At 46.7% G+C, this 17,861-nt stretch overlaps 1 protein-coding gene across 1 annotated transcript; it reads left to right on the forward strand.

Annotated features, from left to right (window-relative positions):
• The first annotated feature begins 7,383 nt into the window (after positions 1-7,383).
• LOC135812044 (putative mitogen-activated protein kinase kinase kinase 7-like) lies at positions 7,384-17,212 on the forward strand. The gene is made up of 3 exons (XM_065325360.1): positions 7,384-8,559; positions 12,792-13,175; positions 16,874-17,212. Exons 1-3 carry the CDS (start codon positions 7,594-7,596, stop codon positions 17,150-17,152), a joined length of 1,629 nt encoding a protein of 542 aa, XP_065181432.1. The 5' UTR covers positions 7,384-7,593; the 3' UTR covers positions 17,153-17,212.
• Positions 17,213-17,861: the final 649 nt, after the last annotated feature.

Below are 17,861 nucleotides of genomic sequence, written 5' to 3' on the forward strand. Positions count from 1 at the left end.
GCGAAAAGCTTCCCCGATTTTTCGATAAGTCTCATTTCGAATTTTCCGGCCGACCGATTTGGGGAAAGCCTAGCGCCCACGACAGTACTACTGAACTTCGCATTCTACATGTATGCCTTCGCATGCATTGATTGACTCAAGTTCACATAATCCAGAAGACACTTCCTTTCATCTATCAAACAGTTTCTTTCCATTCTCTTCAGGACAGTACAGGGAATGATGGAAATGTTGAAAGGCACATACTTCAGTACATGTAACAATAATATTACAGAGTTTGACAATGAAAGAAAGATAGAGTCCAAACATCAACATAGGTGAGAAATATAAGTGCTAATTTGAAGTGCTAACTCAACAACTGGAGCTGTTGGTTATAGACAAACACTTCGAATTCATCAAGAAATACTAGTCACACTTTCACGAGGTGTGACACCGAAAATTGCAACGTTAACACATTATCCTACTGGACACATAGTTCTGAATCTAACTTACGAGTATACAGAGCTTCTAACACAGCAAGATGTAACTTAGACCTTCAACAAGTTAAATTCGAAAGATATCATCACTGTACAACTTATGATGCTCGATGGACGATGGGCGATGTACGGTCTACTGGTGTCCCGACATATCACCGAACGACAATTCACCGAGCGACAGTTCACCGACTGACAGCTCACGGAACGACAGCTCACCGAATACCCAGTTCACAGAATGCCCATTTCACGGAATGCACAACTCACAGAATGACAGTTCACCGAGCCGCCAATTCGCCGAACAGACATTTCACCGAAAGAAAGAAAAAATAAAGAAGGACGGAGAGAATTTTGAATTTTTAAATATATTTCAAGGATTCCCCAGAGGCCATTAAGCCTATCGAGGCAGTCTCCATTTGTGTACAGAGGTGAGCAGATCAATGAGGAACAATAGACTAGCAGCGAAAATGTTTCAATTCCAGCTAATCGCTCCACAACGTTGAAGGTCAGGTTGTGTGCAATTCCTCTGAGGAATTCCAGAGGTGGTCGTGCCTCGAATGAGTGAAGTAGGGTCCTCAGCCTTCTGTCACAGTCTGCGTATTTCTTCTTTCTTTTCGCTGCACCGTGGCCAGCCACCAGCTAATCGCTACGTTTTTGATTGTCTGATATTTTTCACCCAAAACGTACTAAATTGAACCCCTACTGTTGATGTTTCAACCAGCTAACACAGTGTTTTACTCTTACCAGTGGTGATGATTGGAATAAGGGATTAATTCAGTAAAAACTCGCTGCTTTTCAGAGCTATTCTTCCATCTTTGTAATTTTTGTGCTTACCATTTTGGTCATTTTGGTCACAACTTAAGGGGGCACATCACCCAAAAATTCGCTGAAAAATCGAATTTGTAAATTCATATTGAGTGCTACGTCAGTTGAAAGAGCATGAATAGCTGCAAATTCTCTGAAAACTGTGTCCCTATCTGACCAGCCGTTCAAGAGTTATGGCCGAAAATGTGCCCTTGCAAGGAAAGATTTTTTGTTGCATGCTGTCATTTGTTGGCAGCACTGTATTTGAATGTGAGCAGACCGTGCGCAACTTGTCGTATTATGGAAACACGCGAAAGTGTGCAGAATTTTGCCCCAAACCCAAAAAAGTCCAAAAAATCACGTTAAAAAACCACGTATTGGGCTGCACGGCGGCGGGCGAAGCCCGCCGCCGTGCAGCAGGACTTTTGCCAGCACCCTCGTGACGTTGCAGATATGTGGCTTGATTATTGTAGTTGACGTTGATTTAGTGACTTTGGCAAGTTTGAGTCGTGTCAAGAAGTCAGGTAGGATTCAGTACTAGGCAGTAGTGAAACGTGAGTGGCAGTCTTTGCCGGTTTCTGAGGGCATTCTGGATTTGGTGTGCAGCGCTGTGGAAATGGCTTGCTGTGGAGGTCCCAGCACTGGATGTTGTATCAAAAGTACGACCTCGTAGCACGTGCTAAACCTAAAAAAATTCAAAAATTGACTTGGGCCTGTGGGAGTCCGAGAGAGAACGCCCACTCCTTCCGTTGTGACAGATTCCAGGGCCACGTAGAGGGGCCCTACCCCACCACCCATGGCTGCTTCTGGACTTGTTTTAGGTTTGGGTCCCGCGCACGGACAGAATGGGCACGAAAATGTGAAAAAAATGTAAATGCATTTGTTTGGCTCCTGGGTGGCTCGCACACCGTGGCACTATGCCGGAAATTTGAGTTTTTCCGGCCTGGAAAGCCTGTCAGTGAGGCGCATGAACTTGTTAATCATGTCCTGAGGGCCAGCATAGTGGCAGGAGTGTTTGGTCAAAATTTCACTCAAATCCACTGAGAAACACCGAACTTACGGTCAATTGAATGCCATATGAAATTTTTGGGTGATGTGCCCCCTCAAGGGGGCACATCACCCAAAAATTCGCTGAAAAATCGAATTTGTAAATTCATATTGAGTGCTACGTCAGTTGAAAGAGCATGAATAGCTGCAAATTCTCTGAAAACTGTGTCCCTATCTGACCAGCCGTTCAAGAGTTATGGCCGAAAATGTGCCCTTGCAAGGAAAGATTTTTTGTTGCATGCTGTCATTTGTTGGCAGCACTGTATTTGAATGTGAGCAGACCGTGCGCAACTTGTCGTATTATGGAAACACGCGAAAGTGTGCAGAATTTTGCCCCAAACCCAAAAAAGTCCAAAAAATCACGTTAAAAAACCACGTATTGGGCTGCACGGCGGCGGGCGAAGCCCGCCGCCGTGCAGCAGGACTTTTGCCAGCACCCTCGTGACGTTGCAGATATGTGGCTTGATTATTGTAGTTGACGTTGATTTAGTGACTTTGGCAAGTTTGAGTCGTGTCAAGAAGTCAGGTAGGATTCAGTACTAGGCAGTAGTGAAACGTGAGTGGCAGTCTTTGCCGGTTTCTGAGGGCATTCTGGATTTGGTGTGCAGCGCTGTGGAAATGGCTTGCTGTGGAGGTCCCAGCACTGGATGTTGTATCAAAGGTACGACCTCGTAGCACGTGCTAAACCTAAAAAAATTCAAAAATTGACTTGGGCCTGTGGGAGTCCGAGAGAGAACGCCCACTCCTTCCGTTGTGACAGATTCCAGGGCCACGTAGAGGGGCCCTACCCCACCACCCATGGCTGCTTCTGGACTTGTTTTAGGTTTGGGTCCCGCGCACGGACAGAATGGGCACGGAAATGTGAAAAATGTAAATGCATTTGTTTGGCTCCTGGGTGGCTCGCACACCGTGGCACTATGCCGGAAATTTGAGTTTTTCCGGCCTGGAAAGCCTGTCAGTGAGGCGCATGAACTTGTAAATCATGTCCTGAGGGCCAGCATAGTGGCAGGAGTGTGTGGTCAAAATTTCACTCAAATCCACTGAGAAACACCAAAGTTACGGTCAATTGAATGCCATATGAAATTTTTTGGGTGATGTGCCCCCTTAACCGTGGAAATGTAGTAATTTTTGCACGCAAACCCGACACATGCACTCACTGGTTATGCGACGTCTGACTGTACATTTACTACAGTGTACATTTGCCACATAACGTGCAACCAGCGCCAGTAGTGGCAGTACGTCAGTGCCAGCATTTCAGCCCTGCGAAACTGAGCGCCAGTGAAGTTAGCCTGACTACGAACCAGTCATTACAATTTACAGTAGAATTTCGGTGAGCTGTCTTGTCGGTGATATCGCCATTCGGTGAAATGTCTTTCTGTGAAGTGTCTTTCGGTGAATTGCCCAGTCGGTGGATTGTCCAGTCGATAATTTGTCTTTCGGTGAAGTGTCTTTCGGTGAAGTGTCTTTCGGTGAATTGTCGTTCGGTGAATGGTCGGTAAACCCCTAAAATCCGTCACCTTCGACTCTTGCCGGTGTTCTCCTCCGTTGGGCTTGGTTATTTTGGATGTTCCGGTTGACCCATCCAGCATCCGTCGAATCCACGGTCGCTTTTGTTACCTTTCGTGGTCTTCCTCGTTTCCTCTTGTTGATCGAGGTCATCACTTCCAGTGCTAGTATGGACGGACTAAAATCTCCTTCACTTCGCCTCTTCACCTTGCTTCTGGTACCTATTCCAGTGTCTGTAAGTCTCATTGTTACATTGGGTAGTTTTCGGGACGCTCTTCCCCGCTTCCTCGCACTAGTCCCAGATGGGTTGTTGTTGTTGTTTGAAATCTGTTATTCTCACGATGGCCTGTTGTTGTTGTTGTTGTTGTTGTTGTTGTTGTTGTTGTTGTTGTTGTTGTTGTTGTTGTTGTTGTTGTTGTTGTTGTTGTTGTTGTTGTTGTTGTTGTTGTTGTTGTTGTTGTTGTTGTTGTTGTTGTTGTTTCAAATCTTTATTCGCACGATAGTCAGTGGCCAATAAGAGATAATAGTGTAAGAAAGGAGAAAGAGTGAGGAAGAATTGGGTGGGCAGGGCCTAGGGGTTAATGACTACTTAAGTGTACGGGCAGGGGTGGTCGCCACACGAGCATACAGAGTTGTGTACTTAAGTTTTGTTGTTGGTGTTGTTGTTGTTGTTGTTGTTGTTGTTGTTGTTGTTGTTGTTGTTGTTGTTGTTGTTGTTGTTGTTGTTGTTGTTGTTGTTGTTGTTGTTGTTGTTTCAAATATTTATTCTCACGATAGCCAGTGGCCAATAAGAGATGTTGTTGTTGTTGTTGTTGTTGTTGTTGGGTCCACTTCCCAACCCGACGATAATCACCCCCCCCCCTACCCCCGAAGTACTGTGAGTCCCAGGGAGTCGTTTGCACCACGTACTCGTACATGTACAATGTACATGTACTGGTGAGCACCCCATTCCCTTCCTTCCTCTATCCATTGAAATGCATTGTATTGAGTTGAATAATTATTATACAAGTACGAAAGACGCTCGGAGCAGACACTTTCTATTATTCAAGTGTCATGCTAAAGAATCACCGTGTATTCGCTGTTCAATTAGGCCACCTAGAATTCATTCATTGTTTCGGGTCACTTCACTCATCCGTACCAGGGTCGGTCGGTCGGGTTGTATTTTATTTTATTTTATTTTTTATTTTGGTTTCGGCCATGTGCATACGTGTACAATTGTGCATATCGAATAGCTGTTGTCCATCAAGCCAGTAGATCAAATCTGACTGTAGACGATCCAGAGCAATCATTGTCCCATCAGATCCAGGTCCCCTCCAGGACAAGATCTTGGCCTCGCTAGCAAACGAGTCTGACGAGCAGCTCTCACTTTGAAAACTTCTGTCAATGAGCGACAAGGTGGCGGAGCTGATACTGTTTCAGGATCGATTGCGGATCGGAGATACATGTAGAAGACAATGTCACCAAGCGCTGCATCCTGTCATTTGGCTGCTTCTGAGGTCGATGTCTGGACTGCTATTAATAGGGTCTCTTGTCTACATACATGTAGTCTAGTCATGTACATTTGCATGCACTATAAAAAACACAGTTTGCGGTCGGGTGAAGAAAGACAGTCGGTCGGGTGACCCGAAACAAGGAATTAATTCTGGGTGGCCTTAGATATAAAAATGGGATCGGTCAGTGTGGGTGTGAGTATTGTGAGGTTGAGTGTAAAATTTGAAATTGCGCCTGGTACATGTCTTACTTTTTGGATGGAGCCCGAAGCGACGACAGATCAACAACGCCACCCATTTCTTAGCGGAAGAATCCAGGACTAGACGACAATATTGTGACAGTAACTATTGTTAGAAAGCTGCCCTGGAGCGGATTTCCTTGTCTTTAAAAATTAATACTAGTAATGCAGTGCTCTCGGAGCAAATATTTCATCAACTTATTCAAGCTCAACTGATGATGGGTGAGTTCCCCGAAACACTGAGTTTTTAGCAGGAAGTGATGCATTCTTGCAGGTTTGCTGAGTGGACCCGAAGGGTCGACATGCTTCTCGTATGCTCCAGACGGCAGTCGTGAGTCAGTCAAGTGCTGCTTCATTCTTACATCTTGCCTACCATGACATCTTTCGACCTTGATAGGTATGTCTCATGAGCGGAGTAGCTCCGAGCGCAGAGTCACTGACAGAGCTCATCCTAATATCGATCTAGGGAGTAGTGCTTCACAAACCCACTGGCTAGAACATCAAACAGTACATGATCCTCCATGAAAGCAGCTGTAGAGCGTTGATCGCTTTGCCTGCAGCAGTCAACCACGAATTTACCGCCTGCACTGTCACTGTGCTGTCAACGGTTTAGAAGAACTGCCAACGGTTTAGAAGAACTGCCAACTTTGACTACTCTTGTCATGATACGCTCAACGCTGCCAGTCTCAGCGCGGAAAATCAACTGCCCAATCGTATTTGACTTGGTCAAACGGAATTACTGTTTCTTTCTCCCGGTGCGGCTAGGAGAGAACAAAGTCTGCCGAGGGAAAATCACGCGATCTCACCATCCCACTGTCCATGCATTTCCCTGTACAACAACACATTGTTATTGCTGGTGTGGATGTTGCAATCCTCGCTCTATCTACATTGTGGCTGCTCTGCATACAATCGTCAATGGTTACATGTACATGTACAATGTATGTACAGTGAAACCTTGTTTAGGCGACCACCCCACGGTGCAAGCAAAAGCGGTCGTTAAATCCAGGTGGTCTTTAGAACCAGATTCCACAGTGTGTGTGTGTAGAACTGTCGGTGCAGGAAAAACGGTCTTTAAGAGCAGGTGGTCGCTAAACCCAGAGGTCGCTTACACCAGGTTTTACTGTACCGACAAGCACACGTACAACGACGGTTACGTGCATGTACATGTAGCTACAATCATCACAGTACGTAGATCTACGAACATGTATGTGATAATTAAATTTTACCAGTCAAATTCTAGATTTTGCGGCTGCATCATTCGAACGCCAATGTCTATTGAGTATATCGTATATTGTATACATGCAGCATGCTCACCTGGACTAGACGTCACGTGGTTCATGAATCTGTCAGAGACGTTGCCGGGCAGCAGGGACCATGGGTACAACAGTTACAGCCAGGTGAGTGCTCGCTTGTTCGGAAAACACAGGCCATTTTCAGCCAGTCGCGGTGGCTCCACCTTCCCTAAGAGCTACACGTGGCGGGTAAGTGCATGTGCACGTGGATGTCTGAAAGGTAATGGTAATCCCCTGCTGCCCGCCTTCGACATGTTTTACACGCGAAGCCCACGATGGATACCACTGAGTCTGTGTTTTGTGTCGAAAGGGCCAGAGCCAGGCGCCTAGGCCCAGACCCAGGTAGAGGGGACAGCAGTCCCAGCACACAGGCAGCTGCGTTGTTCGTTTGTAGAGTTGAGCCCACACGACATGGTCCGCGATCGTGACAAGTCATGCTGCAGCTCATGCATGCACGGCTACACGTCGGCTAGGCTGCTGCCGCGCTCCTGGCGAGCCCAGACCCTGTGGCCAGGCCCGGAAAGCAGAGCGCTGTTGGAGTGTTGCTAAGATCTACCCTGTTGTTCGAGACGCAAACAAAAAAGACACGCATAACTGCAATCAGGTGATTCTCGTGAACCAAAGCGCAGATCGACTGGCCACTGAGCTGGCAATTTTCATTTTGTCTGGAAGACTAAACTCACACGTTTGATTTTTGGACATCCTCCACCCTGCCTGGATCGCCTGGTATGCCAGAGTGTTGGCGATGGCAACGCCTGAAGCGGTGTTGTTGCGAGATCTTAGCTTAGGCAAAGGGCAAATCGCCTACCTTGGTACTTTCACCGTTAGAGACGAGGATGAGATTGGCCGCGGTTCCGATGCTGCTGTGTATCGAGTAGTATGGCAAGGCATACCGGTTGCTGCAAAGGTGTTGCACCCGAACCTTGTCCAACCAGGTGTGGAGGGGAGAGATGAGAGGCTTCAGCGATTTGGCGTTGAAATAGCCAGACTGTCTCACCTCCAGCACCCTCGTCTTTGTCAAATTCTCGGCATTGCAGTCACCGCCGATCGTCATTTGCCAGTTTTAGTGGTGGAGCTATTGGATCGTACACTTTATCAATGTAGTGTTGGTCCAGATCGGTTGGACCATGTCACCCTGCTATCGTTCCTGGCTGATGCTATGGCTGCCGTTCGTTACCTCCACAGCAGAGATCCACCAGTGATTCATCGTGACCTGACTTTGCGGAATGTCTTGATCACGGGCCAGATCGCCAAGCTCTGTGACTTTGGTTGTGCGCGACTGTGCGCAACAAATCCTGCGGATTTGGTTGGCTTGTTGCCAGATCTCACAGCATGTCCAGGGAACGTGTTCTATATGCCGCCGGAGGCTCTGCTAAACCCTCCGGTGTACGACGAATCACTGGACATATTTTCTTTTGGCGTGCTGGCTACGAGCGTCCTGACCGGAGTTGAACCGTCGACAGACCTGCTCACAGCACCAAGATCCCGGGTTCATACTGTCCAGCGAGCGGACGGAACGAGTGAAGAGACCGTCATCGCTATCAGCGAAGTCGAGCGACGCAGTGGTGATTTGGGAAGAATACCAGACGGCCATCCGCTCAGGCATGTAATCGTCCGCTGCCTGGCAGTCATTGCAGATGACCGTCCCAGGGCTGAGGAGCTGCATGAGATAGTTCTGGACACGGTAAAGCTGGCGCGTGATTTGTCCCCGGTAAGCAATTTGGTATGAAATTAATTTGTAACGATTTTGTTTGGATCATTTTGCGAAGAAAGTAGAATTTGTGGTATTTCGGGAGTTTAGCATCGCGAATTTCACGTTTGAGCTCGCGACCAATATTCTTTCGTATCGTTATATTTATAAGAAGAAAAAGGACCAAAGAGCTACAAGTTACACTAAAATCATCCACTAACACCACCAGTTACTTTACAATCAGCTCATGCGATAACATTGCCCGACATTGACCAACGGTACTGAAATTCTACACCTAACTGGCAATCAGCTCTAGCACATCTTTTTATTTCTTCTTATAAATTGATCCTTGGCTCTCCACCCAAGTCTACTTGTTATATTTCATCACTTCATGGCACACAACATGGCCAGTACAAGGAAGCGAGGGTGACAAACCAACCACGGGGAGAAAAAGAGGAAGAAAAAAATGAGATAACAGTTGACTACAGCGAGACAGTGGTCAGCCTATTTCACATCACTCAGTGCATTCTGAAAATCTGACGTAGACGTTGCAGTGTATAGGCTATACGGTAGGGAGAGCCAATTAGGGTAGGCAAGAAACAGGGGAGATAGGAGAAGAACAGATAAACGAGGGACGTGGAGCGAGACCTGGTTACGGGTATTTCGACTGCGGTGGAACCAATCATACTTTTTTTAGGTGGTTCGGGATTTTGAAAAGGAATATTCTGTGTGTAAGCTGGCATAAGTGGTCATGGCGGCGGGTGGATAGGGGGCATGCAAGAACTGAAGTGTACAATAGCGCTGAATTTGTGTAATCGAACGGTGCATCCACCATGACTAATTCTAGAATTGACCGAAATGTGTGTAATCGGAAGAGCCCAATGACTATGCCCTGCATACATTCACCATGACTCAGTACAGCACTGCTGGTACGGTACAGTAAAACCTGGCGTAAACGACCACTGTGTTTAGTGACCTCTGTGTTTAGTGACCTCTGTGTTTAGTGACCTCTGTGTTTAGTGACCTCTGTGTTTAGTGACCTCTGTGTTTAGTGACCTCTGTGTTTAGTGACCTCTGTGTTTAGTGACCTCTGTGTTTAGTGACCTCTGTGTTTAGTGACCTCTGTGTTTAGTGACCTCTGTGTTTAGTGACCTCTGTGTTTAGTGACCTCTGTGTTTAGTGACCTCTGTGTTTAGTGACCTCTGTGTTTAGTGACCTCTGTGTTTAGTGACCTCTGTGTTTAGTGACCTCTGTGTTTAGTGACCTCTGTGTTTAGTGACCTCTGTGTTTAGTGACCTCTGTGTTTAGTGACCTCTGTGTTTAGTGACCTCTGTGTTTAGTGACCTCTGTGTTTAGTGACCTCTGTGTTTAGTGACCTCTGTGTTTAGTGACCTCTGTGTTTAGTGACCTCTGTGTTTAGTGACCTCTGTGTTTAGTGACCTCTGTGTTTAGTGACCTCTGTGTTTAGTGACCTCTGTGTTTAGTGACCTCTGTGTTTAGTGACCTCTGTGTTTAGTGACCTCTGTGTTTAGTGACCTCTGTGTTTAGTGACCTCTGTGTTTAGTGACCTCTGTGTTTAGTGACCTCTGTGTTTAGTGACCTCTGTGTTTAGTGACCTCTGTGTTTAGTGACCTCTGTGTTTAGTGACCTCTGTGTTTAGTGACCTCTGTGTTTAGTGACCTCTGTGTTTAGTGACCTCTGTGTTTAGTGACCTCTGTGTTTAGTGACCTCTGTGTTTAGTGACCTCTGTGTTTAGTGACCTCTGTGTTTAGTGACCTCTGTGTTTAGTGACCTCTGTGTTTAGTGACCTCTGTGTTTAGTGACCTCTGTGTTTAGTGACCTCTGTGTTTAGTGACCTCTGTGTTTAGTGACCTCTGTGTTTAGTGACCTCTGTGTTTAGTGACCTCTGTGTTTAGTGACCTCTGTGTTTAGTGACCTCTGTGTTTAGTGACCTCTGTGTTTAGTGACCTCTGTGTTTAGTGACCTCTGTGTTTAGTGACCTCTGTGTTTAGTGACCTCTGTGTTTAGTGACCTCTGTGTTTAGTGACCTCTGTGTTTAGTGACCTCTGTGTTTAGTGACCTCTGTGTTTAGTGACCTCTGTGTTTAGTGACCTCTGTGTTTAGTGACCTCTGTGTTTAGTGACCTCTGTGTTTAGTGACCTCTGTGTTTAGTGACCTCTGTGTTTAGTGACCTCTGTGTTTAGTGACCTCTGTGTTTAGTGACCTCTGTGTTTAGTGACCTCTGTGTTTAGTGACCTCTGTGTTTAGTGACCTCTGTGTTTAGTGACCTCTGTGTTTAGTGACCTCTGTGTTTAGTGACCTCTGTGTTTAGTGACCTCTGTGTTTAGTGACCTCTGTGTTTAGTGACCTCTGTGTTTAGTGACCTCTGTGTTTAGTGACCTCTGTGTTTAGTGACCTCTGTGTTTAGTGACCTCTGTGTTTAGTGACCTCTGTGTTTAGTGACCTCTGTGTTTAGTGACCTCTGTGTTTAGTGACCTCTGTGTTTAGTGACCTCTGTGTTTAGTGACCTCTGTGTTTAGTGACCTCTGTGTTTAGTGACCTCTGTGTTTAGTGACCTCTGTGTTTAGTGACCTCTGTGTTTAGTGACCTCTGTGTTTAGTGACCTCTGTGTTTAGTGACCTCTGTGTTTAGTGACCTCTGTGTTTAGTGACCTCTGTGTTTAGTGACCTCTGTGTTTAGTGACCTCTGTGTTTAGTGACCTCTGTGTTTAGTGACCTCTGTGTTTAGTGACCTCTGTGTTTAGTGACCTCTGTGTTTAGTGACCTCTGTGTTTAGTGACCTCTGTGTTTAGTGACCTCTGTGTTTAGTGACCTCTGTGTTTAGTGACCTCTGTGTTTAGTGACCTCTGTGTTTAGTGACCTCTGTGTTTAACGACCTCTGTGTTTAACGACCTCTGTGTTTAGCGACCTCTGTGTTTAGCGACCACCTGCTTTAAACGACCGTTTTCCATGCACGGACAGTTCTACACAGAAACTGCACTGTAGTAGTAGCAGTAGTAGTATTTATTATTTTACTTGGGGTATACCCAACAGGCCTATGGCCTTCTTACAGGGTGCCCAAGGAGAAATTGTGAGCAGGTAGCGCGAAAAGCAGGCAAGGTACGCTGGGATCGAATGTTAGCGGGAAGTGCATTAAAGCGGTCAGCACCAAGAAATGAGAGACTGTAGAGGCCTGGACTGGACATGAATGGGGGTAGGAAGAGACTACTGGATGTTTGGCCTCTGGTTTGGGAGGTGGTGTGGGTAGCATCATTTCGGGTCGTATGGATTTGGGAGATGAGGGGACTGCCAAGGGAACTGATGCACCAAAAAGTAAAAATGAAAAGTTTAAGAGTGAGGCGTGGGCTGAGTGGGTGGAGGTTGCGACAACACAAAATGGGCTCAACGTCAGCACGGAAAGGGTAGGCAAATACAATACGAACGGCTCGGCGGCTCAGTCCTAGAAGCTTATCGTATTCTGCACCGTGTAATGAATGAGCATAATTATGATGTGCTGGCGTACTCTAATTTGTTCTGTAGAACTCCGAGATAGAAAGCTCGGCGGGCCTTACTGTCCAGGTTGTCTCTGCCTCGCCAAAGAGCACCTAGCTTCTTATTAATGTCATCACGGAGGAGGGAGATATGGGGTCGGAAGGTCAGGTGCTCATCGATGTGGACTGGATACAGCGACCACCTGCCTTGCGCGACCAGTGACTTAGTGCACCAAGTGCCATATTGGACCTGCACACAGCCACCAAAACTAACCAAAACTGCAATCTGGGCTGTCAGGTTTGACAGCAACAGGGTCGAAGTGCGCTCTGATTCATGTGCATGAAGTCAACAGAAGCGACAAGGGACAGTGCAGGATGCGCTGCATGCACTTGAGTGAGGCGTGCTTTGCTGGAGAAAGTATTCTATGCTCCACACCTGTCAATATGAGTACATGGAAGTACAATAATGCGCATGTATGTACACAATCCGATATGTCACGAATGTATCGGACATATCACGAATGTATCGGACATATCGGATGTGTTTCTAAAGGGTATTTCTCAAAAATCACTATCCACGCCCCTTTCGAGGTAACGTTTTGAATTTTCAAATTTCCGCGTCACTGCACCCTATGAGATAACTCACCAAAATCACCATTTTAAAAATTGGCCCGTCATTATGTCAACCTGTCTGTCTCCTTGTGTGTGTTTGTCTGCGTGTGTATGTGTGTGTCCGCTGTGTTTATTTGATGGTGTTGTATAGAGTCAGCCTAGCACTGCTGGTACAGGGGTTACCAGGCAACTAGAGTCGACTTCACAGCAGCTAGGCCAGCAAGCTACATGCATTGCTGACATCACCGCACGCAGCTCTGCAGTAGAGGAACAACTCAGCACCATGACACAGCGTCTTGTCGACACTCAGCTGGAAACCACTGCTATCCGTGACCAACTGCAGACTACAAACCAGCAAGTGACAGAGATCCGTGACCGACTGGAGACTACGACCGAACAAGTCACCAGCCTGCAAGGACATGTAGCAGTAGTTTCCAGTCAACAGACAGACCTACGTGCATCCATCAGTGAGCAGCTAGATGAGACCAACAGACGGGTGAATGATCAGCTATCACAACTTCGCTCTACACGGCAGGTAAGAATGTGTTTAATAGTCATTAATATCTGTTTTTAACCCTTTTAAGTTAGGTTTTGACAGAAATGTATATGAAAGAAAGAGAAGCATGGCATTGATTTGAGCATTTTTTGGTTCACTTTATGAAACACGGATGTTTTTTCTCTGAAAGCACACATATCTACGTTTGTGACCATAATATTAGGACACTACCTTCCACGGTGTGCCCAAGGAAGTGGCAGTGACTCTGGCCGATCAGCAATGGCCAGTGTTAGCGCAAGACCTACTTCTAGTGAGGCAACCGGATCCGCCAGGACCACTCCCGTTTCTAGTGTAAGAAGAGCTTCATGAACAAATCTTGATGGGCTTTGATACCATGCAACCATCTTACTTTTCATCCACTTGTTCAATAAAATTGTGAAAACAGATGTTTTTGAAAGAGGCACAGACTTGACTGTTCAGTGTTGGTACACCGGAGGTCGGCCACGGTAGGATAATTTCTATACATCTGGATGTTTCAGTTGCTCAATCTGGTAGCCAAACATCTATAGCTAGCACAGTTGTCACAAAAGGAAAGGTTTTAACTTTTAACTTCAATGGAGTTATCGTATTTCCGGAGTTTTGGGGTGATTTCTGGTGTTTAGAGTGCGGCCTATACTGCGGAAGAATTTGTCAAATGAAAAGTACGTGAGGATACACTGGTAGTAAAAACGATGAAAGCAACCCATAGCCATTGCTGCCTGTTGTGTTGTCAAGAAGAACCCTTTATTTCTCATCAACATCCGTGTATAAAGAAGCACATAGAAGGTGTGTGCGTGCGTGCATAGTGAGGGCACGTGCGTACGGGATACGAGCAAAGTGCAGACTACTGTACCACTACAACACTGCCTGTAGGGCAAAGAGTTGTTTTAGGCCAAGGCCGTTTGGGGGCGTCGGAACCGGTGCGGCAGGTACAGCCAAAGTCGTACCAATAATTTCATCTTGTGATTTTTGAGGAAATAGAATATGGACTCTTTGGGCCCAATATCCCTCACATTTTCCCGGAGGAGGACACCAGGACCTTCCACCCATTCATGACCATACCAATGTCGGATACATTCCGACGCCCCTGGCTGTCACCGGGGGATGTACGCTGAAGGAGTGTGGCGTCGGCTGAGCAGGTGCTGTGTTACACGTATGTGCATGTGTGTGTGTGTGTGCCAGCTAGTTCGGTTGGTAGGTACACTTATGCCTGATTGTGTTGGGTCTGTTGCCAACAGGCTCGGCTGCTTGAAGGTGTAATGTTGTACCTGCCACCTTTGTTGGTTCCAGGATTCATATACTTTCTATTTGAAGTATACATACCTGTTAACCATGGACTGCTTCTGGCTAGATTAACTCTTGTGTAATCAATGGTGCTAGTGAAGCTTTTATCAGATCCACTGATTTAGCCACTCACACTAGTAGCAAATATTACCTTCACTGGGGGCAGGGGTAACTGCAGTTGGATCCCGGGACGGATACCCTGATGCCGTCAATCCTTTTTCTGCACCTTGTCCTCACCCACTTACTGAGGTGTGGTGAGCCCATAAGTGGGATCATTTTCAAGTCCACTCAGAGTTTTGGGGATTTCAGGGGGTGTTGGCCGTTGGGCGGTTCAATAGCCAATTGAGTCATCTTTCCAAGATTCCTTTTGAGTCTCTCTCCCCTCTCCCGGGGAGACCCACGTGACCGGTTTTGGCAGTGAGCAACAAGTACAAGTACAAGTGTGTGTGTGTGTGTGTGTGTGTGTGTGTGTGTGTGTGTGTGTGTGTGTGTGTTAGGCCATCATTTTTTATATCTATGTTTCGCGTCAGTTCAACTTCCAGAATCATATGCGAGAGGTGGAAAAAAATAAAAAGTTGCAAAAATAATAAAAAGGCTCATCAGAGGTGTATGCACTGTACATAGCACAATAGCTTGTGCATGGTGTACATTCGAGAGAAAAATCGTACATCGAAGCACAACATCTGGGTTATCAGCATGAGTAAATATTCGCTTTGGACAGAGGCTAGGAGGGAACTGTTGGTCATGGTGCCTATGCTTCGCTGGAATATTGTACACAGACTTCAGCAGCAGTGCAAAGAGCTCCGGAACGACGCATTCCTCTCAGCTTAGGCGATCAATGCGGTCTGGTGTAAGCTCATAGAATATTGCTCCCAGATGCCGAACAAACGATTTACCAGCGCTGGCCTAGGCTAGAGGCCATTTCTGAATCCCAGCTTCGCCGTATGCAACCTGTCCACACTGATGACTCGCACGATCGTACACTCACTGTGCATGTTCGATTTTTTATTTTTTTCCGAAAAAAATCAAAACGTATGCGTGCGGGTCACGCGAAACATAGCTATAAAAAATGATGGCCTTATATGGTGCAGTGGTATGTGCAGCGATTTCCAGTCGAGAGCTTGCGGGGTCGATTCTCGACAATTATGGTCACACACGTCTTTCTTCTCCTTCTCAGAGTACTCCTGACTTTTCTTTCATTCTCCTGGGTGGTTAGCGTACTCGCGCTATTAGTGCCCCAGGGGCACTATTATTTCACTGTCAATCACAGATGGGGCACTATTAAAGAGAGGGCACTATTTTTCAATGCTGGTACATTTACGTAATCCAGCAAAAATTCTGCACCTCCATGAGCGACACTGACTCATGCTGCCATCTGGTGTTCACGAGGTGTTTGTCGAGCTGGAAACTTAGCCTCTCTGTAAGTTTGTATCCCTGGCGATGTTGGTGCCTGGAGAGCACTATATAAGTGGTGCTCTTCAGGCACAATCTTCCTCAACCTACTCAAGTTCAACTGATGAGGGTGAATTCCCCGAAACACTGTGTAATGAGCAGGAAGTGGTGCTTTCTTGCAGGTTTGCCAAATGGAAGGTTCGATGGACTTTCCGTGTGCTCTAGATGGCGGTCGTGAGTCAGTCAAGTGAGAACTCAAGTCGGCAGGAAAGCGCGAGCTCCCACATAGGGAACAACACACAATTCCCCAGCATGAAAACAAAGGAAAATAGAGCCTAAAGTTCACTCTAACTATCACGACTCAACATGAACGGCAACAAAAACTGCGATTTTGATATTGAACCCACCAGTTCAATGACATGGACGAGACCATCAGCAAAAAGGAAACCAAACGTGCACATGCGCTTGGTTTCATGCCGGGAGGGGGCACTATTCAAGAGAGGGCTTTATTTTTTCACTGGCCCTTAGAGGCTGGGGCACTATTCGAGATAGGGCGCTATTCAAGAGAGGGCTCTAATCGCGCGAGTACGTTACCAACGGCCAGTGCATGCCGGAGTATGTGGTGTGATGTGTGCGCGGGACATTTAAAAAAACCCAAAAATAGGAATTCACTGACCAGAAAAATCCACTTCCTAGCTGTGTGGTGTAGACCAGGCTGAGTAGTGGCGGTCAAATATTCAGCCTTGCAAGCTGTTGAATGGTGCAATCCCAGTACAAGTTGCTCTGGCTTCTGCCGTAGCATCGCTATCATCGCCTCCGGCGATGGGCGCCAAAAGGTCAAATGGTGTGTGTTTGTGTGTGTGTGTGTGTGTGTGTGTGTGTGCGTGTGCGTGTGCGTGTGCGTGTGCGTGTGCGTGTGTGTGTGTATCTATCTATCATCGCCTTCGGCGATGGGCTTTCCAAAGGTCCAAAGGTGTGTATCTGAGTTTTGCCATTCATATTCTTCCTGTTTACTTGTGTAGGTTGGTGACAATTCTCGTCAGCACTCTGCAGCACCTGCCGCACATTCTCTGGCTCTGTCACCGGAGAAGATTGAACGCATCAGGAAGGAGAGAAAGGTATGTGCAAACACAGATATATACATACACACAGACAATACAATACAATATGCCCATCCGGAGATGATAGCAGGTCCCGAAGGGACCAACAGTGTTCAAGTCATGAGCAAAATCGGGCGTGGCGAGTCAAGTCCTGGCGACGGTGATAGCGCTTTCCACAAGTGCAAACGAAGTCTAAGGTGACGAGCTCGGTCGGAGGAATGGTGCTGCATGCTAATCTCCACTCTCTGCGATCCTGGGCGAGGTTGTACCAGCACACACACACACACACACACACACACACACACACACACACACACACACACACACACACACACACACACACACACACACACACACACACACACACACACACACATAATATATATATGGCAGGCAGTCATAGTGCCTTAGTGGGATGGTCTAAGACCATGATTGAGAAACAGAGGGTACCAGGTTCAAGTCCTGCTTGGAAGCGGAAGGAATTTTTCCAACCGTGCTGCGACCCACAATTAATTGGGAACTCGTGGCCTGGCACGAGGGTAACATGGATGCAGCTAATGGGATTTCGGTCTTTGACCACTTGGAAAAGCGCTTTGCGAGCTTGAATTTCAGTGCTGGCACAGTACAGCGCCTAGTGAAGAGTTATCACCAGCAAATCGCTGACGAAGAAAACTGCAGCTCATGTCGACATCTCCAGAAAGTGAGACCAATCTGGCGGACATACTTTGAAGCTCACAGGGGACCGGGCAAAGGAGCTAATCAATAAACCGTGACTAAGTCCTGAGTGAAACTCTCGTGCAAAGGACTTCACGAAACTAGCCAAAAAGCCTGGCGCAAGGGGTTAGGACTTAGGGTGCTACTAGTACATCAAGTACGTGCACTCAGCGACACACATACTTATAAAATAAGA

Source organism: Sycon ciliatum, chromosome 3 (genome assembly GCF_964019385.1).
Source record: "Sycon ciliatum chromosome 3, ocSycCili1.1, whole genome shotgun sequence".
In the NCBI taxonomy this organism is placed as follows: domain Eukaryota; kingdom Metazoa; phylum Porifera; class Calcarea; order Leucosolenida; family Sycettidae; genus Sycon; species Sycon ciliatum.